Source organism: Micropterus salmoides, unplaced genomic scaffold (assembly GCF_014851395.1).
Source record: "Micropterus salmoides isolate LMB-PRFRI ecotype aquatic unplaced genomic scaffold, ASM1485139v1 Ms_hic_scaffold_18, whole genome shotgun sequence".
Lineage (NCBI taxonomy): Eukaryota > Metazoa > Chordata > Actinopteri > Centrarchiformes > Centrarchidae > Micropterus > Micropterus salmoides.
In genome coordinates this window covers 29,123,563-29,149,161 of record NW_024040928.1, presented here as the reverse complement: position 1 = coordinate 29,149,161, position 25,599 = coordinate 29,123,563, and the positions used below count along the sequence as shown (strand labels likewise).

At 40.3% G+C, this 25,599-nt stretch overlaps 2 protein-coding genes across 4 annotated transcripts; both read left to right on the top strand.

The window, feature by feature from the left end:
* The first annotated feature begins 3,533 nt into the window (after positions 1–3,533).
* cited2 (Cbp/p300-interacting transactivator, with Glu/Asp-rich carboxy-terminal domain, 2) lies at positions 3,534–4,669 on the top strand. The gene has a single exon (XM_038726142.1). It carries the CDS (start codon positions 3,661–3,663, stop codon positions 4,147–4,149), a length of 489 nt encoding a protein of 162 aa, XP_038582070.1. The 5' UTR covers positions 3,534–3,660; the 3' UTR covers positions 4,150–4,669.
* Positions 4,670–8,133: 3,464 nt separating this feature from the next.
* Positions 8,134–22,952, top strand: txlnba (taxilin beta a). Of its 3 annotated transcripts, XM_038727357.1 has the most exons (12): positions 8,134–8,290; positions 12,670–12,895; positions 12,985–13,045; positions 14,019–14,104; positions 14,233–14,403; positions 14,606–14,800; positions 15,493–15,612; positions 16,145–16,219; positions 18,715–18,807; positions 20,058–20,153; positions 21,359–22,207; positions 22,316–22,952. In XM_038727357.1, the coding sequence occupies exons 2-12, from the start codon at positions 12,686–12,688 to the stop codon at positions 22,535–22,537; spliced, it is 2,178 nt and encodes a 725-aa protein (XP_038583285.1). In that variant the 5' UTR covers positions 8,134–8,290; positions 12,670–12,685; the 3' UTR covers positions 22,538–22,952. The 3 variants fall into 3 exon arrangements, with proteins under 3 accessions (XP_038583285.1, XP_038583284.1, XP_038583283.1); XM_038727356.1 differs by lacking the exon at positions 16,145–16,219 and adding an exon at positions 16,267–16,341 and having other exon boundaries at positions 21,359–22,952; XM_038727355.1 differs by having other exon boundaries at positions 21,359–22,952.
* The last annotated feature ends 2,647 nt before the right edge of the window (positions 22,953–25,599 follow it).

The following is a 25,599-nucleotide window of genomic DNA, read 5'->3' as shown; positions in this document are numbered from 1 at the left end:
TCACAGCTGTTTTGAGTCTTGAGTCTGGAGCCTTGCCAAAATGACACACTACTATTTGATCTGTGTGGGGGCTTGTCAGTGAGAAAGACAAATGACTATATGCACCTCTCAGCTTTCATTAATCTGATTAAATGTATTGTTCAGATGTTACAGTTTGATGCTCCCCTGCTGACTGGCACATTTGAATTCCTTTCACAATATTTTCCAAACCGTCAGGATCCGATCCACCTCTCTGGTGTGTAAATCAGAAACTCTACCTGTACTTTAGCTCTGAATCGCAAACTGAACTGTCGGTCTGTTTGTCCAACATGTTCAGAGTTAGATATCACTACAGGCATTGGATGGATTGCAGATTTGAATGGTTGGACCCTAGATGATGGTGAGCAAAGCAAATGCCAAATGTGCTGTGGATTTTCAGGCCTTGAGACTAGATGTCCTCAAATAGTCACCTGACCCTCTGCGCACTCACCCCTCATTACACTTTTAATTTAATTACCCTTAACCAAGTTGTTTGAGTGCCTACACGTACAGCAACCATAATAAACCTTCAGATATTGTAAGAGAACTAATTAAAATGTTGTAATAGAATATTTTACAGATGTGTTCAGTGTGAATGTTCTGTGACTTGCCAAATATGCTCATTAACAACACATCCTCATTATGTTGATAAAAACACAAATAAACAGATAGAGTAGTCAGGATATGGCAAAAGAAAACAGACTACAGTGTCACAAGATTTAGATTACAGCTGAAAACACATCTGCAAGAACATTTTACAGAATGCAAGTTTTTAGAAGTAGAGTAGTGCCTCATACATCATTTAAAATTTATGAACAAAATGCACCACCAGGCAATTTTAGTGCAGTACAGAGAGAAAGAAGGGCGGCTGGCCAAAACACACACACACACATGCCAGCTGACCAACTGGGTGGCGGTAGACCCAATGAATCAAACATTTGTCTTCATCACTGTTACCATCGCGACGTGGGGAAATGAGGCGTGGAGGGTAATGGAAGAGGGCGCAAGCACAGAAAGTGAAAGGGAGGGAGGGAGGAGAGGTGGTTTTGCAATTTTCACATTTTACGCTGCTTAACACGTCAATTAAACCAGTAAATGGATCTAATTACTAAACACAGCAAAAGCAAAAATAGAGACCTACTTTTACCCAGAACTGCAGAGTTCACATACGAGATATTATATTAGCTATTATATACTGTGTCACTATGCTTTTCCATGACCAAACATGTCTCTGTCTACTCATAACTTTACCACATGATAATTTCACCCCTCAAGATAAATTGGTTTAATTTATGTTTAGTTTTTTCTTTGCTTTGAAATTGAAACGCACATAGTTTATCGGTGTACAATTGCATTAATCCATAAATTGAGCTAGTGTTTTCATTTACTTCACAAATAGATGTAGAACTTCTAGGTTCTCACATTTCCCTTTTTTAACCTCACTTCTAGTGGAAATAAAAAATACTATCCCATTTCTACTACTGCCTGTGTCCGTTTGGTTAAAATGATGAACTGGAATTTCACTTTGTGATTAACCAACCAAACTGAAATATATACATATATATGTGTTCATTTAGAACAAGCTGTAAAATAATCCCCCTAAAATAATCAGCACCGTATTGCGGATGAGGGATTTGTGAGTCCCTGTGATCATGGCAGCTGTGTTGCTCCTTTTCAGGAGGGAGATCTAGGAGAGGATGCCGGCGAGCGTCTGGTGACCGAGGCTTGACCCACGGGGCTCAGCAACATGATGGATCTCCTGGGCGCCTTCCTTAGGAGGTATTCTGCTTAGGCCTAATTGGGAGGAGACCCAAAAGGTAGACCCAGAACTCACTGAAGGGCCATATCTCCTATGGCCTGGGAACACCTTTGGATCCCCCAGGAGGAACTGGAAAGTTAATACCCTGCTTAGCTTGCTGCCACTGTGACCCGACCCCAGATAAGTGGACGAAAATGGATGGATGGACAAGCTGAAACCAAAAAACGGGGAAACCTTATTTTTCAACTTTTCAAAACAACGTATAAATATAATTACCATTAAAATACCAATCTAACGTTTAAATTTAAACGTCTTCTGCTGGCTGGGAACACGGAAATGCTCACTGTGTAAAATAAAGAAGCCTTGAAATCTTATCAAAAAGCCACTACGGCTCGTGTCAAAACTAAATTATATAAAATGTTTTATCAGCGGCGTTATTGTTAGCGGGGTTTCAGGCTGGTTGTTGAGACTCTGCGATGAAAAAGATATATAAAATAGTTTTATATCAATGTACCAACTCTATAGAAGGAAAATGAGTGTGTAAATGTGTGAGTCGCAGCAGCCTAGTCTCATCATACAGTCTCTTCCTGTTTGGATGTTTTATCTCTTAATCATCAGACCGAAAAATAAACCAAAACGGCAACCTGGGATTCATGAGATTTAAATCACTGAAGCATTTTTCGGTGTTTTTCATTTTAGAGCAGTTTGTGTCTGTCCTTGTGGAAATGCCAAGAGACACACCAGGGGAGTAAGCTGAGGAGAGAGAGAAGAGAATAGTGGAGTAAGGAAGGAAGAATGAAAGTAGTGGAGGAGGGTGGCAGTGATTTGTAGAGGAAAAGTGGGAATGTTTGCAGGCTATTCTCTGATCTGGAGATAAGAGCTCAGAGAGGAAGAGATGAAGTTTTGAAGCCTCATCCATGTGTGCAGGACGGTCCCAAATCTGGGATCTGTAACAAAATACATGACTTTAAGAGTCACTTTCTGTCTCCATCAAAGAGAAATAATCCAAAAAAGCAACTTGTGAAGTGATCCAGGTGATCCTGCTCCCATCCTGTCTTGCTGTTTAATCACATCAGAATACATCATGTCGCCTCCGGTGCGTATCTCGCCCTCCCTTCCTCTCTCAGCTTGGCTGGATGACATCAGAGCATCACATCACTTTTTTTTTTATGTGATCAATACGCATGCGTGATATCGAACAGATGCTTTGGGGGGGTGGAAGCGGGCTGATCGCGTCGAGTTTCACAACACTCAGAGGACTGAAGTGACAAGTGCGAAGGAGCGAATTTGGAGAAGACGTCAGTGTTTCCAATGCAGTGCGACTTTTGGAGGACATGTAGGCAACTTTGTTTTTGGACGGTGGGTGTCAGTTTCATATAGGATTAAGGAAGTCTATTTTTGAAATTTGATAAATTGTCTGTCTGGTCATCACGCAGCCCATTGAAAGCACGCATGTGTATTTCATGTCAAATTAGTTAAACATGTATCATGTCTACAAATAAGTTACAGCGTGGTGATTTCATTTCAGATGTTGCATTATGTGGTTCTAATAGGTAATATTATCTATCCATTCTGGAGAGAAAGCTACTTACTCCTGCAGCAGTGAGGGGCACTTTATGAAGAGGGGGGCTGCTGGTGATCAGAGTGAGACAAATTCTCTTCCCTTTCTCCCATATGGCAGTGAACGTCACTTCAGGTCTGTTCTCACGGATCTTTTAACAGCTGACGGAGCCTGTGAATATCATGATGACCATGCTGGTGAACTCGCCGCCCTGCCCCGCACCGCCTACCGCGACCCAGCGCACACACAGCTGGGTAAAGGACAGTCCTCGACCTCACTTCACCTGCAGCGGCCGCTGCAGCTCGAATATGACGGACTCACGATGGGGCACCTCGGAGTGACCGATGTTGCGCATTCAGTCGGGAGCGCGCATGTGAACATGGGGAACAGTAACGTAGTCTGTCACGGAGTGCGCATCTATTCCCACTTTCCAGGCCCCGGCTGCGCAGCGGCGTCACAACTGTCGGCCAGCAGACACCTGCAGAAACTGAACACGCAGTATCGGAATCACGGGCAACCGGCATTCCGTCACCAGGATCACATGAACGAGCCACAGACTGTTAACTACCCCGAGCGGTTTGGAGACGGCAGCGACTCGGCGCACTCCGGTGCGTCTGAACGGTCTCCGGCGGCACTCCAGGAACACGTCCCCGGAATAGACTCTGACCTGGTGGACGAGGAGGTTCTGATGGGTCTGGTGATAGAGTTCGGTCTGGACCGTGTGAAGGAGCTACCGGAGCTGTGGCTCGGACGCAACGAGTTCGAGTTGGTGGCGGACTTTGTGTGCAAACAGCAAACCAGAGTGAGCTGAGTCAAGAGAGAAGTTCGTTTCAGGACCTGTGGCTGAAGCTACGGCAGAGCGCAGTCTGTGGGGTTCCTGCTCTACTGCCGGAGCGAGGACTTCTGATTACAGTGATGATATCCAAATCCACTGATCATCCATCTCTTGAACCCTGCCTTTATTTCTTATGTCACATAGCTACTTCATGCCTCAGCCAGGCATGCCAAAATATTTTCAGCAGAGGTTAAGTTTCTTGAAATATCATGACTAGGTGGCACTACACATGGTCTAGGTACCTTTTAACAAGAAAAACTATTTTAATGCAGTTTGAAGAGAGATTCCCTGAAAAGGGAATTTGAATTTTCAGTATTTGCTTAAATACTCTGATTAAATCATTTTTTCTTGATGTTTTAATGTGGAGACATTTTATTGTTGAAGATACATAAATAGGGTATTTATTGTATGGATCAGAGTAGTTGAATGTTGCACCTGGACTCCTGCATAAATGCTGTTGTTATCGACCATACTGGAAATAAATAATGAACTTTTATTGTGTCATCCTTGACATTGTGTGGATGTGTTGACCTGGGGTCCTCCCTCTCACTGTGTCAAATAGACTCAACTATATAGAAATCCTAAGAGGTAAATGGCAGTTAAATAGATACTAGACACCCGTGGCCAGCAGAGGGCCCCCTACAGTCACAGCTTGCTAGTGGTGAAAACAAATTCACTGAAAAAGGAAAAATAAAATAAAATAAGACACCCGCCGCCATGTTTTTTAGCATAAAATTGAGAACTCTTTTTTTTTTTAAGTGCCAAAAAAAAGGATGTTTTATTAAAGAAACTATAAACAAATATTTACAAAATAGCTCAGTGGTGAGTGAGAAATGGAAAGGGATGAAGAGGGCAACGGAGGGTCGCAATCAAACCCGGGGATGTGGAGCCTCATTGTTGGGGTTCAGAAGGATCAGTGCAGGCAGCCAAGCAGCCAGAGGCTCCCAGAGTTTTAGGCTGTTTTCTTGTATGCTGGGAGGGGCTGGGCGGCAGGTGAGATCTCTTAACCTCCAGGATCTTTTTGAATTTGAGGAGCACTGCATCTTGTGCCATTTTAACTTCCAGCAGTAGCCTATGCTGTGGTCCCACTGTAGCTGTCTGCCTCCAAATCTCCCCATCCTTCTTCTGCTTCTGAATGAGTGCCCGAATAGTTGCCGAATAGTTTGGTTCTTTGAAATGGTCAAGCTAACAGGTTAACACATCGTTTAAAAAATACCCTTCATATCATGCTCAAGTGTCACGAATTAGTCTAGACGAGCGCAAAGCAGGAGAGAGCCTAAACGCGAGACACGGGGGAGCAGAGCTACAGTTCAGGGATTTTAATCCTCAAAAAGGAAAACAAGGCTTAGGCTACTGGTTGTGGTGACTAGCAAAATCCAAAACAGGTATTTCTAATTCCAAAGCAGGGACAGAGACTGAATTTTAAAAAGCACAGAAAGGCCATATACAAGGATTAACGAGCAGGGCGGGAGTAACACAGGTGACAGAGATGGACATGCAGGCAGAGTGATCAACAGGGGGAACAGGGCCCTGTTTCAGAAAGCAGGCTTAACAAACTCTGAGCTTATCCCTGAGCTCTGGTTTGATTGAGCCTGAGGTGGGAAACTCTGAGTTTGTGTTTCCAGAACAGCTGATCAGAATTAGTTCAGAAATATGAATGCTGCCGAAGCGGACCATGATTGGCTCTAAAACGCAGGAGTGGAGGAAGGATGTTCCTCACATCCTCACGTAGTGGAGGAAAGATCAATATGTTAACAATATTAAGTAGACTACATTTTATACCGCATTGCACATTAATTTACCACAGTTTACCACACTGGGATTTCCTTAATGAATGATAAAGTGCTGGAATTCTCCTATTGCCCATTAAGCCTACATTCATTTTAAATAGACTACAGGCCTGTTTATTCAGCTGGAACCTGACGGGACTAAATACCGGTGGCAATAACTGAAGATGAATATATTAATTGAACAGATTAGACACAGTTTAGGCTCCTCATGTGGTTGTAAAGTCACAGTCCGACACAGTAGGTTGGTCTATTAATGATTTGTTTGCAGTGGAAAATGTGTCTAGGTTCAAACAGACTGTAAAGCTTTAGACGTTTATTTTACATTAATAAAAGCTCATTTAGTATTTTAACTACATAGCTTACATAACTTACACGTAGCTTATAGATTTTATTCTGTGCTGAGGATACATTTACGATGTCCAAAGATAACGCTCTGTCCTTACATCGATGACCGATTGATTGTTTCTAAAGACATACTTGCGTTCCGATATGTGCTTTGATATCGACAACACGAATGAGGAAATGTCATACAGCCGCTTCTGGCTCCGCAGGAGGAGTCAGAGAGAAACTCAGTGTTTGTTGAACCTAACCTCCTCTCGAGGAACCTAACCTCCTCGAGAGGAGGTTAGGTTCACAGCGTAAGTTGCCGGGGTTACAGATCTAGAATTTATCTGATCTCGCTCTCTAAAACCGAAAACCCAAAGTTTTCACTAAACCCGCTTTCTGAAACAGGGCCGAGATCAGAACAACTACACAGAAAAAGTAGAAGACAAAACAACATAAACAAACTCCTCAAGACACAAACAGACCAAAATGCAAAAACACACCTGAGTAGACTGGACACAAGACAACAGACAGACAGGACTGAGCCCCCAAAACACAGACTAAAAGACAGATACCGAACTGACCAATAAACAAGCTCACAGAGAACTTAACTAGACTAGGGGTGGAGGTGGCGCATAGATAAGATGCTTTGGTGTGGGAGATCTGGGTTCAATTTCTACTGTAAGACATCCACCATTGTGTCCCTGAGCAAGACACTTAACCCCTAGTTGCTCCAGAGTCGTGCGACCTCTGACATGCATAGCAATTGTAAGTCGCTTTGGATAATAGTGTCAGCTAAATGAATAAATGTAAACATAAAATAGACAGAGCAGACAGGCAGACAGAAGTGACAGATAGAAGATGAATACTTGGTTTCAGGATGGACACTGGACACTTCTTTAAAAATCTATGCTAAAAACATATTTATTTGACCAGGCTTTTAACTCAGTTTAACATAATTTAACATAATGGGTCATGAGCATCACCATGCATGCTAGTTTTCTGTGTGGAAACAGTAGACAGAGAGAGTTGTACAGCTTATACACCCTCAACAGTGCCAGAAACTATAATTAAGCTAGGGGTGGGAATCACCCCACGATTCGATTTTATCATGATACATAGGCTATGTCACAATACAATATTATCACGATACTTATGTCACGATACGATATTATTGAGATTTTAAATAATATTGTGATATATTGCAATTTATTACCTTTTTTCCAACTTCAAATTGTGACTGAAAAAGCAACAGATTTTATTTTTAGTACCAAAAAGTAAAATTCCATCCATCGTCAACCGCTTCTGCTGGAGCTAATCCCAACTGACATCGGGCAAAAGGCGGGGTACACCCTTGACAGGTCGCCAGTCCATCGCAGGGCCACACATAGGCAAACAACCACTCACGCCTAAGGACAATTTAGGGTCACCAATTAACCTGGTCCGCATGTCTTTGGACGGTGGGAGGAAGCCGCGATAGTCGTGATACTATGCTGTATCGATCTTTTCTCCCAGCCCCAAATGAAGCCAATGAAAAGGGCACAGAATTGTGAACATTTGTCATGAATAGGGAGAATTGTGACCCAGGGAGGAAACTGGGAAAGGGCGATGACAAACAGGAGTCTCCCGGGAGGGTTGGCAAGTATACTTGTGAAGGGAAGACTAGATAGACAGAAGACTTTGGAACAACTAAAAATAGACCTAACTATAGATAAGATGTGATCTGTTTTGTTGCTCAGGCTCATTAAAACTCTGTCAGGAAGCTTTCCTCAAGCGAAGCCCGTCCCCCTTTTATTCCCCGTCAGAACACACTCCTGTTTAAGCACAAACACACAGAAACGCTCGTGTGACCCAGCCTCAGAGTGTGAGCTGAGCCGCTCGGGTTATTTTGGGTGTCAGCTGCCGTTCCGCCCGTCAGCAGGATCCTCCTCCTCCACCTCCTCTCCTTCCTCTGCCTCTCTCTGTCTCTTCTTCAACTCCTCTCCTTCACTTCACTGATCCTGGTAAGACACTTTTCATTCTCTGTCCCCTTTAGAAATCTCTCCTTTCAGTAAAGTGTCTCTCCATGTTTGCATTACTGTTGCGTTTTAGTTGAAAGTGTGATTGGTTGTTACTTTTGTGCTTCTTCCTTCCGTAGACTTGTTTGGAAAAATGTGTTTTTATTCTTTAGAGGTATTAAAATGGTCTGCTAGTTGATTTAAATACATTCATATGCTACTAATCGGGTTTACTGTGTAATATAATGTATAATGAACATGGGAAAAACACATGGAGGGCTTCCATAATGGCTGCCATGGCACGATAAGTTGCTTTGTCACTGTCTTAAAGTCTGTAAATATTTTGTAAAGTCACTAGAACAATGTGTCCTCACGTCAGCATGTCAGAGCATTCAGCCACAGTTTGATAATATTTGCGTTTAAGACCTGTATTTATTTATTTTTTTATTTGATGATAATGTATGTAGTAGATTTTGGCAGCATGACACAAAAAGTGTTACAGTTTTGAGATATTGAGAAAATTTAAACATTTACGTGACTTTTTATTGCTTTTTTGAGCTTCAGGCTTTGTCATGTAAAGATTTTAGGACTTTTTGGCCTTTTTTTATGCTGTTAGTCGTTAGAAACTCCTTAATTTCCAGGATTTAAAAACGTTAACAGTCAGTCAACCATTTCTCATGATTCCAAGTGATTAATTTCTGCTCTCTTTGTTCAGCTATTTCAGCTACTTTTGCTCATCTTGACTTTAATTTATTTTCTTTTTTTATTACAAACAAATCAATGATGCTTTGGAAGCAGAAGCATTGGCAAAATGGATATAAAATCTTTACATAAAAACCTAATTTGAAGATATGATATTTATGTCTGAAAAAAAAGATCCAGCTCTTGGGTTTCTTTTCAATAAAAGTTAAATATACTCAGAAATTCACAACAGTTGGGTCAACAAAGCAACAACAAGAAAACAAGGTAGCTCTTCTAAGATTGTCTATTGTAGAAAACAACATAACACACTTCAGCTCAGCTTAATATGACTCACTTTGTTATTACGGGTTTGAGCACACATTTGGACTCTACTATCATCAAGTAAAAATATTGTGTCAAGTTTATTTTCATGTGGTTGACAGCTGAATTCAGGGGGAGGGTCGGGATTAGTTGGGCAATTTAATGGGTGGAGCCGGAGGGTCATTAAATCAGGAGGTTGGGGGGGGGGGGGGGGTATGACGTAAACAAACATCCTAATTCCCACATTTCTTATAGTATGTGTGTGTATACAGTGTGTGTGTGTTGACCATATTTGGACGCTCTCAGAATAGATGAGACTATAACAGGTGTGGTCTGGAGTGTGTGTGTTCATGAGACAAAGTGGGGGCAGGGGTCTAATTTTAACTTACCAGATACAATGACGGGGGGAGCAGTCGTATTGCGACAGAGACGGGAGGATAAACAGCCACTGGACACACAGCATACTGTATAGTAACACGGATACACACAAGTGAATAACAAGATTCAATGTCAGGAGTCCCGAATGGTAACGGTAACTAAACTCCATAATATGAAAGTTATCACATGGGTGAGAGCGATGGAGAAAGAAATTGGACCCACATGCAGACAGGAACAGTTTAGGCATTTAATGCAAAGGTGATCGTTCATGGGCAGGTAGGTCATATAGGGTCCAGAGGAAAGCAGGAAGGGGGCAGATAGAAGGGCAGGCAGCCAGGCAGGAGCAGATTAATGTTCAGGGTAAGGAACCAGGGTGCAGGTAGCCTATCAGTGGCTTGAAAGCAACGACACAAAGACAACCTGGAAACTGACTGTGGGGAAGAGGCTGGTATCTGTAGAGACAGGCCTGATGAAGTCAGGTGACCTTGGAAAAAGTGGTGGAGAACGTCTGAAGTCATCTGGTGGACAGGTAGGGATTGGCATTGAAGGGGCCCAGGGAGGTGGAAATGTGACTGGAGTTTCTTCCCCTACAGATGGCGCTAGAGCAACGATCACTGGACTACTAAAATTATAAACGGTTATCTTCTTGGGAGATTAAATTTGATATTGAAATTTGTAGTGTTCAACATCTTGGCCATAAAGCGCGGCTAGACAAAAGATCAGGGGAAACCAAAATCACCGGGATTCGTCCTCTGTATGTCAGAGAAATCTAACAGAGGTGGTAATAGATGAAACATTGAGGCATCACCAAAATGATTCGCATTTATGGAATGGGGACCAGGATCTGACATGGAGATGTTTAGCTGTAAACGTTGGCACCTGAAGATCCACTGACTCACTTCATTATCCATGTGTAAAAGAAAGTTACATTCATCCTGTTGGTACTGTTGTAAAAGTCATTCAATCTGTCTCTGATGGGGAATGGCTTCATAGGTAAGGAAGGTTTATTTGTTTTGTACATTTCATTCACAAAAGTGTTTTACACAATGTATTAAACATTTAAAAAAGTAGTGAAATGCAGATGATAAAAACTAGAAACATTTTTGAAATATAAATACAGGACGGGAGTGGAAGATGGTTTATGGGGAGTATTTAAGGTCCAGTCAAAGGCAGTGCAGAACATTAATGTTTTCAACCTAAGTCATGTCTAATATCCTGTGGAGGCTTCAGCTCTGTGGTGCACAGTATCTTTTCCATGTTTAGTTTGCACACCTGATGCGAGGGTCCGGATGCTAAAAGGTGAATTTTGGGTCCTAAGCCATTGGGAGATTAATAGAAGAGCAGCAGAACTTTAAACTCTGTTCCCTGGGACCTGGTGTGATTGTTCAGTTTTCTTGGTCTTTGTTTATCTTTTGAATGAACTGAAGTTGTTTTAGACTGACTTTGTGGAGACCTGAGGAAAGGTCACTACAGCAATCTAACCTGCTGGAAATGGAAGCATGGATTATGTCTGTGAGTATTCTCATAAATCCAGGTCACGGTTATCTAGAGGAGGTTAAAATCAAAGGCAGCTGGACTTGTTTGAAGATACCTGAAGATTTGTCGTCTCTCACCCAAGAGGCTTCTTCAGTTCTGATTGACTGGCAGGGAGTCCCAGCTATTGAAGAGTATAGTCGGTTGTTGGAGACACCCGGGACCGAGTCTGAACGACCGTCGTTGGCATCTTCACCTGAGGCCAAAAGTGAATGTTTGTTTAGTGTTTAGTGTTGAGTCTTGACCTGAGGAGTTGGCCCTTCTGTATTGAGCCATTTGTTGGACAGCATACTCTATGGACAGTGTATGCTGTCCCTCATCCTCATCACTTTGGATGAGGGACGAAGCGTCCAGTTGCCCTTGATTTTAACCTTCCTTGGATAAATTTCAGCCTTCCTTCTTTTGTACCAAAGAGAGTATCTCAGTTTTGTCTGCATCACCTGGAGAAAGTTCAGGCACACTCAATCATGTATTTGTCCAATGCACTTGCAGAGAGAATCTGTGGGACTGAAGTCGCTTGGTGTCAGAGTATGATACATGTGGGTGTCATCTGCATACTAGTTGATGTTACAGGTTATACGCTGTATAATGTGGCCTAATGGAAGCATGTAAATGTTATATAGAAGAGGAACAAGAATTCAGCCTGGGTTATAAGCTTAAACTTAACAGTAGCTGTTAAATACTGAAATCTGACACCATTTTACCGGCCAATCAGCTTACTTTGCCCCACAGAAGCCGTGTACACGAAATCTGGGAGGCGAGAGGAGCCCCAGGAGATTAGAGGCTTATTATCTTCCTACATTTGAATCCATTTGCCATTAATCACATGACAGGCACGCTGCGATCTGTCACGGTCAAACCCACAATTTTACTAGGCTGAATTAAAAGATTAAAACGAAAAGTGGATTTAGCTGACAGATATTTTTACACAAGATAACGCAGAATTAGTTTGACTGGTTGAATACAGATGTTGACCCTGTTTCATGTCGCTGAATGTGATCACATGAGTGTTGAAAATGTGGGATGTGGTTGGGATTTAACAACTTTGTATCTAATCTGAGTCAGTATGCATTGTTCCAATCAATACAACCAAAATAGTTTTATGGAAAGATATTCAAAAGCTATATTTTAAAACTAACAAAAGCAAAAACTTCCCTCAAGGATTGAGATGTGAAGAAATAAAATGGTCGCTCTTCAAGTTAAATCAATACCTGGTTGTTTTTGTTACATTTGTCTTTCAAAAAAAAAAGATAAGAGAGAGTAGAGAAAAGATTCATTACGATATTTGTTAGACTCAGATCCATACAAATCAAAACAACTTAGCCTGGACTAGTGGCGGCGGTGTAGTTACATAAGCAAAAGTGTCAAAACAAAGTCCGTTATATTTTATCTTGCTGAAGCTTGAAACACTTTTTTTTCTTGCAGCTGTAAATGACTCTTAAATAAATAAAAGTTCTCTCTCGGTCCGTCAGTCCCAAAACATTCAGGATGGAGACGTCGGTGAAAGCAGCTGAGGTGATGGTGCCCCAGCCTGATGTGGCGGACGCCGTGAACGCTGAAGGTAATGCGGCGGCGGCGGCTCCAGCTGCAGCCTGTGGCTCCTCCTCCGACTTTTTCGACCCCATGGAGGAGTTCAGCAGACGGCTGGAGGACATCATCAGCACCCACGGCTCCGCAGCCAGCCTCCCGGACAAACAGGTGGGTAAACACAACCTGTCATTTCATTTCTAACTGGTGTTGACGTGAGGGAATGTAAACAAAGCTTTGTGTCATTTTGAACATGTCAGAGAGTCGTGGAGGCCGAGACGGAGAAGGAGGAAGATGACATCACAGTTACCATGGAGACAGGTGAGGCAGCAAGATGCTGTAAGAGGGATGCTATCAGCAGGACGGTATTGTTTGTCAGTGCCTTCCGAAGCCACTACAGAAACTATTCATATGGCTGTTTAAACTGCTACTACTATGGTTAAAGCAGTGGCTCTCAAAATTGGGGGCTTAGAGCCTCTTCAGGGGGGTCGTGGTGAGAGGACATAAAGTTGCCGGAATATGATTCATGCAGTGACATAAACAAACAAAAGTGCTTTGATGCTAACAAGGAAGGGGGAGCATGAACTTTTTGTTGGCTTCTGAATGGGGACATGACAGAAAAAGTTTGAGAACCACTGGGTTAAAGGGACTATTCTTTGAGTATTGCACATCTGGTCATTTTAGGCATTTGATTTTGAACAACCAACAACACTTTTTAATGAAAATAGTCTCAGAAAAGTAATAATACTCAGTACATGGAGTGAAACAACTAGTCTCAAATACAGGGAGACATTCTCAGTGATTCAGATACTGAGCTGAAAGAACGAAAAAACGGTCTATCACTGCTGCACAGACAGTTTGAATAAGCTCTCATGAACTGAAAAGAATTTAGGGAAAGCAATTTGTTTTTTGCATATTGTTCAGTTTCATAGAAAGAATGGAATAGAAAATAATACACTTTATTGTCCCCGAGGGGAAATTTGTCTTTGGCACAATGCTACAATCTGTTGCTTCATAACACAAACATGTACTAAAAAAACATCATAAAATCAACTTAAAACATCTTGAGACACTAGAGACAAGTTTTACTGTACAGACTATACAGCATCCTTAAAAGTGCCTGTAAGAATTAAAGTGCTAGATGCTAAAGTGCTGGTGTATTTATTGCTCCATTGTGCTAAGATTTTGTATTAGAGTTCAGGAGCTTGAAAGCAAAGCAAAATTGGTGTGTGAATTATCAATTCTGAGTTTTAACTTCTGGGTGTACTTTTTGTTTGTCATCTTCTCTGTACAGAGGTCTCTCTCATCATGCAGAGTCTGAACAAGATCTCTTCTCCAGAGAAGAAACTGGAAGATTTGGTCAAGAAACATGCTGAGCTGGTGAGATTAGCTTTTCGTTTCAGATATGGAGACTCTTCACAGCTGAGACATGTGCTATGGGAACAGTGTTTTCACACAACAAAGACAAGCTTCTCACCTTCCACCTGTGTGTGTGTGTGTGTGCGTAGGCAGCCTTGCGGCGCTGTGATGAGAAGAAGCTGTGTGATCTGCAGCAGAGGTTGTCCTCCGTGCTGGATGAGCGGCAGCAGCTGCAGGCTGAGAGCCGCAGCAGCATCGCAGCTCGCAGCAAACTGGAGAGTCTGTGCAGAGAGCTGCAGGGACACTACAACATACTGAGGGTGTGTAGGTGCAGCTGGGAGTCTGGGTAGATACTGTATAAACAGCAGTCACTAAAGTTTAATACACATGTGAGATCTGCGTCTTATACTGATACTGATCATTAACTTGATATTTTCCATATTTTCGTTCTGTAGATAAATCTGACTAAAGTCAAAGCCACTACTGAACTGCTTTTCTTTTACCGTTCATCCATCCCTCCAGGAGGAGACCATTCAGCGCTGCAGGGAGGATGAGGAGAAGAGGAAGGAGATGACCAGCCACTTCCAGATGATGCTGACAGAAATCCAGGCCCAGATCGAGCAGCACAGCGCCCGAAACGACAAGCTGTGCCACGAAAACAGCAACCTGACCGACAAACTGGAGAGTCTCATGAACCAGTGCGAGATGCGGGAGGAGGTAAGGGGAGGAGGGGGGGGATGTATTCTTTACAGATGTAACAAGCCATTATTTACAGCCATAGCTTTATAAATAAATCATTTAGAGGAAGAAGAGCCCTTAATTACTGACTTTAAAACATTTATAAAACAGCAGACCTGATGGGTTTAACACTTTTTAATGAGCCATCAAGATTAAAATAAAACGACAAAGCAAGTTATGCAGTGTTACCTTTTGTTAAGTCTTTTATTTACAGCTGATTACAGAACTATTAACACATGATTTAGTCTAACAATTATAAAGCCATGTGTTACAACTTATACAAGTATGCCTTATTAGTACATTGTACCAAAAAAAGGAATATAGTGAAATTATGTGTACAACAATATAAATATTGTTGTATACACACCAGTACAATTACATATAAGCTAAATTTTAAAGCTCCAAAGTAAATTAATTTAATAGCACCTCAGCGTCACATACATCAGAAAAACTTACAATAAGCATATAATAAAAAAAAGGGTGACATGTGAAATTTGCTGGCAGTATTGTGTCGTGTATGGCAATAAACTGAATATCTTTAGGTTTCACATTGATGGCTGAACAAAACAAGTGATTTGAACTTTTTAACTTGGGCTTTAGGGGACTGAGTTGAAAATAACTGTTCCAGATTTAGATACTTTCTGTTGAAGACTCTCTTCCTCGCTCTGCAGAGTTTGGAGAAGATCAACCAGCGGCGCGACCTGCAGCACAAACTGACTGAAGCCAAACTGCAGCAGGCCAACGCTCTGCTGAACGAAGCCGAGGAGAAGCACAAGAGAGAGAAAGAATATGTGAGTTTAAACAATCATTAATCATTATATTATATCCTCCACATTTTATAACCAGTACATACAGTAAAATGGATAATTTTAACATCCTTACATGAGGACTGAGTAAAACATGTTTGCCTCAACATTTCGGTGTTTTAATTATATTTATATTACATACTTTTATAGTGATTCTTGACTCTTGCAACCCAGAAATACAGTGAGCCAATACTGCAGCAGCTATTTAATATCATTCACAGAGATTATTATCATGAAGCAACAGTTCAATTTCTGTTATTAGATTTTAGATTTCCCTTTTTATTGATATTTTCTTTTTCTGATGCCACTGCTTTGTAATGTCATTTGATATTAATTTAAAATGTATTACTTTATACATGTGCTTTCAACTTGAGTGTGAACCTTTGATTCATTGTTTTTTCCTCACCTTTATCCTTTTACTATACTATTCATCTTATTTCATCATCAATAACTCGCTAGTTATCCTTAATGTTTGAAGGCCACCCAGATTGACTGTGTATTGTCTTTGTCGCCGTAGTTGCTTAGGGAGGCTATTGACAAAACAAAGAAATGCTTCGCTATGAAGGAGCAGGAGCTGGCCATGAAGAAGAAGGTAAAGAAACGTCTGTAATGTGTCTCCGTCTGTTCTCTTCTAACCAGTTACTGGTTCAGGCTGCAGAGTGGAAACTGCAGGCTCAGACACTCAGAGAGCAGGGGACTGTCATGCAAGCGCAGGTGAATATTCACTGACAAAACTAACATGCTGACAAGCGAGGACAGCTAGCACACACCTGGTGGCAGCGGCAGGGCGGATCTTTGTCCTAGAAAACTGAGATGGATGTTATCACGCTAACCGAGCACACGCTAAACACAGTTTCAAAGTCTGGAGAATGATGCTGGGGAAATACTGAATCATCAATCTGAAGATTTACATCGAATAAACCTTTCAAAAAACCCCATGTATGAATGTTCAATTGCAAAACTCAGCAAATTGGTAAAGTTGATATGATACTGCAGTATGTTCATTTGCAAACTCTCCAGCTTTGATCAGAAAACAATTACAGTAAGTTAGTTAAGAGGAACTTAGTTATACCCTCACAGCTATTTCTGGCTTTTAAAATTCACTTTGCCTCCTTAAATCCCCAACTTCAAAGTGTAAAAGGTTAAATCACAGATAACATAATTTTGGTTTTTATTGATTCAGGTTTTGAAATATCTTTTGCATCTATCTCACTACAATGGGGGTGAATTAAATTGCGTTTGTGGTGCTGAAACCATTGAAAAATTCCATCTGAAAAATCCAACAGCACTGTGTTTTTAACTGCTTTTCACCAAAACACAACATGCAACACAGACAGACCCTTTATCCGTCTAAACCCCAGAGTACTCATATATTTCCTGCTGTGATAGAAGACATTAATTAATTCCTTCCTTCCTAAAGCCAACCAAATATTTCACACATCCAAATGATCAAAAGAGAGAAACTAAGCTCTGAATGCTCAAATTCATTTTTTATGTGATCCCAAATATTAATTTACAGATGGTAACCGTTAATAAAAGAATAGGAAACACAGAGTCTGGGGATTAGGACTGGGTCTAGTAAGAGACAAATGAGGGACTGAGACTTGACTACCTGAAGAAGTTTGATGAGAAAAATCATCATCTCACGTTTTGACCTGTTAAAATCTGTAAATTGTCGTGTCATTTTAGCATTCAGAAATCTGAATGACTTGCGTCTGGACTTGCATTTTGCTTGTAAGAGCCTGAGACCTGACTTGGACCTGCCCTCAAGGACTTGAAAGTTAGTTTTGAAAAGTTAGTTTAAGTCCCAGCCAGACAAAGAGGTTTGACGTGACTGACATTCATTCACCTCTGTGAACAGGATGAATTTAATGCACCAGTGTTCCTGCATTTCTTTCTGTAAATGTTTTTAAAGTTTATTTTTGTGACGACTTTGTTCTGTGTTCCTGAGAGTTTGAAGGGAATATTAAGTAATATTAAGTCTCCCTAATTTGCGATGCTGAATGTTAAAATCGAGCAACTGTGAATGATTAATGGCCTCTAGCAGAGTGTATGACTCATAATTAATGACTGATGCAATTTGTAATTTATCACTAAGAGGCCCAGTCATTATCTGATGCCTTACGGTTCCCAAGCTTTAGAGCAAAAGTCAGGCTTTAGACATACAATTATGTGCCTGTCCTGCGCTGTCTTTTAGAAAACATTTTTTGTCTCTTTGATAGATGTGTATGTTTGAACAGTGAGATTAATAGCAAAATGACCACAGTAATGCTCATATAAGTAAATGAAAAGGAGAGGATTGCGGTTTTTAATTTTACAAAAAACATTATAACAAGTCAATGTAGTCCCCAAGACGCTTTTATTTAAGGCAACTTACATTTTGTACTCAGGACTTAACTAAAAGTAATAAAATAACCTGCATTCAAATTGTTACTTCAATAAAAGTTATTATAGTAATGTTATTATTATTATATTTTTATTTATGAAAAATGTATGCTTTAATGTATACTGCTGGATAGCTTTTGAATTTCACCAAGAGATCAATAAATATTTATCTAAATCGATCATAATGTATTTGTTGATTATATTTTGTATCATGAATCTCAATCTGCAAAGTAATTAGTAACTAAGCTTGTCAAACAAATGTAGTGAAGTTAAAAATACTATATTCCCCTCTGAGATGTAGTGAAGTACTTTTATGCTAAACATAAAGTAGCATAAATGGAAGCACTTAAGTAAAGTACCTTAGAATTGAACTTCAGTACTTTCCATCACCTTCTTACAGTGATCACAGTGAACTGTGTTGCTTTTACAGGTTTTGTGGTCAGAATACACTGTAAAACACTTTAAGCTAATTCACATTAAAGTTTGACCTGTTGTGAGTTTAATTAGTAATGAATTATTTTGTTCAAGTTTAACAGAAAACAAGATTAATGAACATTAAGCGGCGAATGTTTAAATAGGATTTTGGTCTGAAATCCAGATATGTGAGTAGTTGTTGTCTCTCCAGAGACCAGTCTGATTTGAATATTGTGCTCATCATGTCTGTCTGTGGATCAGTCTGAATCGCTTTCCTCCTGTCCACAGCTGGCCCTCTACGCTCAGAAGTTTGATGAGTTTCAGGCGACACTGGCCAAGAGCAACGAAATCTACGTCCGCTTCAAAAAGGAGATGGATAATGTGGGTGGTGCCCGCTGTGTTTTATAATTATCTTTAGGGCTGGACGTTATGGCCAAAAATGTTGTCACGCTAAAAAGTTTCATATCTTTCGATAGATAATTATCACGATAAATATCTAATCATTATTTCTTTTGAGTTTAAAGGCTGATAATTTAGCTCCTGAGTGAAAGTTGAAGAAACCTGATGGTTAATTGTAGTTTAAACCCTTCACGATCAACACTTGATGCCAAACAGTGGATTACTTCACAAATCTGAGGCAGAAACAAAACAATTATAAATTTATTGTCAAAAATACGCACTAGTAAAATTAAGTAAAAGTTTTTTTTCCCGTCCTTTTTCCTCAACAAAAAAACATCTCAATAAAAAATAAGTTCTAATTCGTTTATGAATCAAGTGAATAAAATCAAAATTTATAGAATATTTATTGAACATTTGTTATAGTTTCATTGTCCAGCCCTAATTTTCTTGTCTTTATTTTCAGTACTGTCTTTACTTGTCCTCTTTAAAAGGGAGTTTTTAAATCATAATATCTTATGTTTCTATTTCCCAAAGCAACCATTTGTCTGACTCTAAATGTTTTGTTAAAAATAGGGCTGTCACGGTGAAGTAATTTCCCCCTGCGGAAATATGTTGCGGTATTATCACATTTTTCATGAATTAAGTAATTTGGTGCCATATCGTCATATAGCAAGAAGAGGATGGATCTCACCTCACTGCACATCGAGCCGCTAACAGCAGCTTTATGGTCGGCGCAAGCAACAACATACTCGTAACATTTAAGTGTAAGTCAATTTGCGCTGTCGTAACGTTATAACTAAATTTCCACAGAAAGCAACATGAAAAACAGCTGCGGGCGTCCGACACACTACGCTCGTTAGTTTGAGAGCTTCAAATGAGGCTTAGCGTTCAGTTTCTCTCGACTGTCCCTCAGGATCAACGTTACGTTAGTCCGACCTCGCCGAGCCTGATAGCCACATTAGCCGCGCAATATGCTAAAGTTAGCTAACCAGTAAAACACAAAACACGGCAAAACTTACAGCTTCCAAGTTTGAAGTCAGGTCGCGTACAGCCCATGGGACTTTTGAAGCACTAATTTATTAATTTAAAAATTAATGAATTAAGGCTATGAACATTGCGGTGTTGCGTCTTGCTATCCTCCGCGGTATTAATATTTGCGGTTGTCGCGACAGCCCTAGTTTTAAAAAAAAAGGTGTTTTCAGACGTGTAATTTTAAACTCTTCCCTTTGCAGATGTCAGACAAGATGAAGAAAATGGAGAAAGAGTCAAATCTGTGGAAGACGAGGTTTGAGAACTGCAACAAAGCTCTGACTGACATGATTGAAGAGGTTTGTTGAGGACATTGCTGCTGTTTCTTGTAATGCTGAAATTCCCGTTGACTCTTCTGGGGTTTTGTTGAGTGTTGATAGATCCCTGGCATAATCATTATCTGATAACTCTGTTATCTATAGATAGTTGACTGCTGAGCTCTTAACTTTTGAACTGAACGTACAGTCAGACAGTCTGAATCAGTGGCAAATGTCACAGTGGTGTGAGCAGGGATGTGTTCATATACTTTTGGACATAATAAAGTCCATTTGAACTACGATGCAGTCGCTTCAGTAAAAAGTGGAGGAATAACATGGTGACCATGGATCTTTTTGATACAAATCAGCAAAGTCATAATTTTTTCTTCCCCTTTGCAGAATAATTAATCCTAAATTGGACAAAATTTTAAGAATCCAAATTTCATTTTATGGGCAGAAAGTAACTTCTTTCAGGAAAATTAACAGATATTTTAAAATGGAGAGTAAAGATAAAAATACTTACTGTTTTTAAAAGCCCTATACCAAATACTACTCATTAAAACTGGCACAGTATTCAGATCCTTTACTTAAGTGAAGGTACTAATACTACACTGTTACAAGTAAAAGTACTTCATTTGAATTGTTACTTAAGTAAAAGTATGTAAGTATTATAATGAAAATGTACTTTTATTAAAGTATATATATTAAAAGTAAAATTACTCTAAGCAGTAAAATGTCCTGTTTACTATTACATATCATTAGAGATTATTTTACGCATTCATATAAAAGCAGTAATTTACTGCTGTGGTTGTTGAGGTGAAGCTTATGTTAACTATTTTGTGTCTGACCGCAGTTAATAATTAATTTCATCGTGAATTCTTCTGCTGATTATTTTCTCATTAATTGATTGATTGTTTTGTTTGTAAAGATTCTGCCGTCACAGTTACCCAGAGCCCAAAGTGACACCTTCACAACGCTTGTTTTGTCTGAACAACAGTCCAAACCTCAACATTATTAACAAACCTTCAAATTATTAAAACGATTGAGAGGAAAAGCAACAAATCTTCACGTGTGAGAAGCTGGAAACATGAAATGTTTTTGCATGAAAAATTACTTAAACGATCAAATTAGATTTCTGTGAATCGTTTCAGCTGTAGTTTAATATATAACAAAACATAATTTACTATACATCATGCTATCACTTCCGTTGCTCCTCATCTTCTACATCCCTCCTCCTTCTGTTCCAGAGAGGTGAGAAAGCCAAAGAGTACGACCTGTTCGTCCTGAAGATCCAGAAGCTGGAGAAGCTGTGTCGTGCCCTACAGGAAGAGAGGGCAGTCCTCTATGACAAGATCAAGGAAGTCCGCCAAGCAAACTCCAACCTCCCATCAAAGTACTTCGGCAGCTCTACACCCGACGCCATCCCTGACAGTGAGGGTGCTGACAAAACTGCCCTGCTCACCACTGTGGAGATCCAGGAGATCCAGGAGGAAGACCCAGTATTAACGGAGGGGATGACCCGCCTGAAGGAGGAGCAGGCCAAGCTGCAGGAGTTTGCCGCCTCCCTGTTGGCCACACCCAGCGACGACGATCAAGAGGACAACGGTGATTTAGACCCTGAAGAAGACCTGGTGGCTTCTGCGTTTGACCAGTTTAAAACCCAAACTCAGGTCAGAAAGGAGGTGGTTTCAGTCCCTGAGCAGACGGTAGATGTAAAATCAGAGGCAGCAGAATCAGTTCTCCCACAGCCAGCAGTGTCCACGCCTGAAGCCCCAACACCTGTGCAGAACACTTCTGAAGCTGATGGAAAACCAGAAGCAGAAAAGGTTCAAACCCCGGTCAAGGAGAAAGAGGTGCAACCTGTTAAACTAGAGGATGAGATCCAGCACCAACCAGAAGCTCCAACACCTGTGCAGAACACTTCTGAAACAGAAGCAAAAGTTCAAACCCAGGTCAAAGAGGTGCAACCCGTTAAACTAGAGGATGAGATCCAGCAGGAACCAGAAGCTCCAACACCTGTGCAGAACACTTCTGCAACAGAAGCAAAAGTTCAAACCCAGGTCAAAGAGGTGCAACCTGTTAAACTAGAGGAGGAGATCCAGCAGGAACCAGAAGCTCCAACACCTGTGCAGAACACTTCTGCAACAGAAGCAAAAGTTCAAACCCAGGTCAAAGAGGTGCAACCTGTTAAACTAGAGGAGGAGATCCAGCAGGAACCTGCTGAACCAGTTCCAACAACAGAGCCTGAGAAAGTCCAGATTAATCCACCAACAGACCCGAAACCAGAGGCTGGTGAGGTCAAACCAGTGGTGCCAGTGGGAGACGAGGAGGTCCAGGCTGAATCAGCGCAAGTTCCAGAAGAGAAACCAAAGACAGCTTCACCCACTGAAAACTCTGATGCCGACTCTCCAAGAAGCAAACGCTGAAGAAAAAGAAGAAGAGGAACGGCAAGAATGCTAGCTAAGGTTTCGGACGTGCGGAAGGTGTGTGTGGTGTTATTTGGGAATAGTGTGCGTGTGTGTGTAGCTGAAATCACACTGTGCCTTTGTTCCTTTCGTAAAGGTTAAAATCTTTAGTTTGTCCCAACTGGTGCAGCTGAGGTGTTTTATCAAGACTGAGGACGGACGATTAAAACCAACTGTATTTTACACTTTGAACGTCTAAATGAGCAACGTTTGACCTGGTAGAAGGAATGAAAGGATGAAGACGAAGTCTAAATCACTGAGAGATAAAACAAGGTTTTTCTGCCAACACAAAACAAGTGGTTGGTATCCATGCCAGTAAAATAGCAGTGTCTCCTTTAAACTCCAATAAATGGATTTTTTTGTGACAATTTTAAAATGTTTTGTGTCTTCTATAATTATATTTGGTTTGACTAGTTGTCTGAAACTTTAATTAGCCATATGATCCAAGATATTGGTAGCTTGAGTTGTACACATCTTTGCTGGACTTCATCAGTGGCACTCCACACACTGTTATGTGTTTGAGATTTGGCCTGCCTGCTACCCCTGAGCCCTACAAGCCTTCACTGGACCAGATGAGGAGCTACCCTGATGTCCACTTGTCATTTTTTAAAATGACTCACCCTGCCTTATTCAGCACAATAAAGATGGACAGAATAACATCTAACAGCTGTATTTAACTCGTATGTTGATCAACTTTGTTTGGCCAAGAAGGCAGAGAGAGTTCACGTCACTGTGGATTCTTTATCTTTTTATTTATTAAAGATATCTGCTCCAGCCATGAGGATGATGATTCCTTGAATTACAATAGGGACTTCACACTTTCAGTTATTGGGCCCTTTATTATTATTATTAGTAAGTAGTCCTTAGAAATATATTTCTGATGCTACAGTACAACAAACCTCCACTAGGGAGAGCTGTTTTCCTCCCCAGGTGAAGGCTTTTACACCTGTCTGTTAATATATTCAAGATGCAGTACACTCTTACAGCCACTAGATGGAGACAATGTTCTTCACATCGCAGCTGTTTTCCATCATAAAGGTTTCCCAATGATTTACAAGGCAGATTTGGACAATGTCACCGTTTTGGACACACATTTTGCAGTCACTTTAAATGCTGATTGGAACTGAACTGTCCACTATATAAAGTGTAACTTGGCCGGCACATATTTATTTATTTAACTCTTGACCCTGGGTCACATGATCATCAGCAGACGGCGTCTACGCAGTTGTTGTGTCACTGTAGATGCTCAAATTTCTATTTCCAACTGCTGACAAAGGTTATATGATACCATCAATAAATATTTCCGGTCTCTGATGACGACCATGTGATGTGATATAAATGAAAGAACCTTTGGGGAAGATAATAATAATAATAATCATCTTTATTTGTAGAGCCCTTTTCAAAAACAAGTTACAAAGTGCTTTAACAAGTGTAAAGACAATAATACCCAAAAGACAGTAATACAAAAACAATACAAGATAAAAGCAAGAAAACATTGAAAAGACTAAAATACACGTTTAAGATAAATATAAAATTGCAAACCAATGTCAGAATGTAGTTAGCTGAGAACAAAACATATGTGTCCAATAAAGGCTGAAATATTTTTCTGTGGGTCACGGGTGAGGGTAGGACGGAAAACTTGCAGTTCTAATATGAATGAACACTATTATCTTTTTTTAATGGGACATGATTTTTTTTTTTACTGTGTAATGGGAGTGAAAATCCACTCCCATGTTGCCATCTAGTACCCAAATGCCTTAAATTTTGATAAGATTTCAAATAATATTGCTTGTTAACTCCTATTTGTATTATTCTGACATTAAGTGGAGAGTTTTATTAGCAAGAAGTGCTATTTTCCAGTGATCAAAGCAAACCTTTGGGCTAAACATGATGAATCGGTTCATGTAGCATGATTTAGCTTTCCAAGCATTTACTAATTATTGCATTTCTAAAATAGATAAAATGTTCAGAGCCTTGATATCTTTACAGTCAGTCAGTGAAGGGGTCAGAGGTGATTGTACGAAAATATACCAGACAGACCAGAATAACTTTTAATAAGAGGGAAGAGAAATCAGCTGAGGAGATTTTCTTTCTCATGCACAGGAGACTTTTAAAAATGAAGAGGAGTTTCTCATTTTGACAAAGAAAGAGAGAGGAGTATTACAGTGTTCAGGGAAAAAAAAGAAGAGGAAACAGTTGAGAAGAGGTACAAAGGATTTTTTTGAATTTAAGATAAGAGCAGAAGAGAAGAGGAGGAGAAGGAGACAGAGATATCGGAGAGAGGGATTTGATTCGAGGCAGAAGTGAAGATGTTTTTGAAGTGTTTCGACCTTGTGACAGAAGATAAGAGTTGCCTTAATGAGTCTGTGTGGATCTATGAGGGATCTGAGCAGAGACATTGTGATTACTTTGTTAGAGCTTAGTTAACTTATAATCTCATCTTTAAATTAAGTTTTTCATGTTGAGATTCATCCAACCAGGGCGAGAATTAAATATCTGTAGCTGGGGGCAAACACTGATCAATTTCAGCTGATTAATGGATCTTCTTAAGTGGCATTTTGGCACAAAACATATTCAATTATAAAAAGGTACTTTTTCCATTGGTTCAAGATGAATTAATTAGTCTAGGCCACATTTATTATTTTCAACCAAGTGTGCAAAATATTTGATAAAGAGCTTTTCCGCTCTGTCCAAATGTAAATTGTAATGTAAAAATCATCTCATCTTTTTTATTGCACACTTTCTTCTACCTTGTCAAAACCTGACGCCTACATAACCCACAATGCAACTCAACTTTAATAAGAGCTGCAACCCTGATGATTGATTATTAATTTCTTGTAACTGGACGCCACATCCTCATAAATGTGCCCTATTTAACATGAACTGGCAAACATCTCGATCTCATTCAGGTAAGCTAAAGGTCAACGTTTGCAGCAGTTGCAGCTGCAGCTCATTTGAAGACATGTCGAGTGGTTTTAGCTTCAAAAACCTGATAATGCAAGTACTCAATGAGAAACTGCCCT

What these genes read in the sequence shown, in the direction of transcription:
- cited2 (XM_038726142.1), top strand. Translation starts at nt 3,661, where the DNA reads ATGGGGCACCTCGGAGTGACCGATGTTGCGCATTCAGTCGGGAGCGCG.
- txlnba (XM_038727356.1), top strand. Translation starts at nt 12,686, where the DNA reads ATGGAGACGTCGGTGAAAGCAGCTGAGGTGATGGTGCCCCAGCCTGAT. An exon ending in AGTGCGAGATGCGGGAGGAG is followed by an intron (nt 14,801 to 15,492) that starts GTAAGGGGAGGA and finishes CTCGCTCTGCAG; the next exon opens with AGTTTGGAGAAGATCAACCA. An exon ending in ACAAGAGAGAGAAAGAATAT is followed by an intron (nt 15,613 to 16,266) that starts GTGAGTTTAAAC and finishes TCTTCTAACCAG; the next exon opens with TTACTGGTTCAGGCTGCAGA.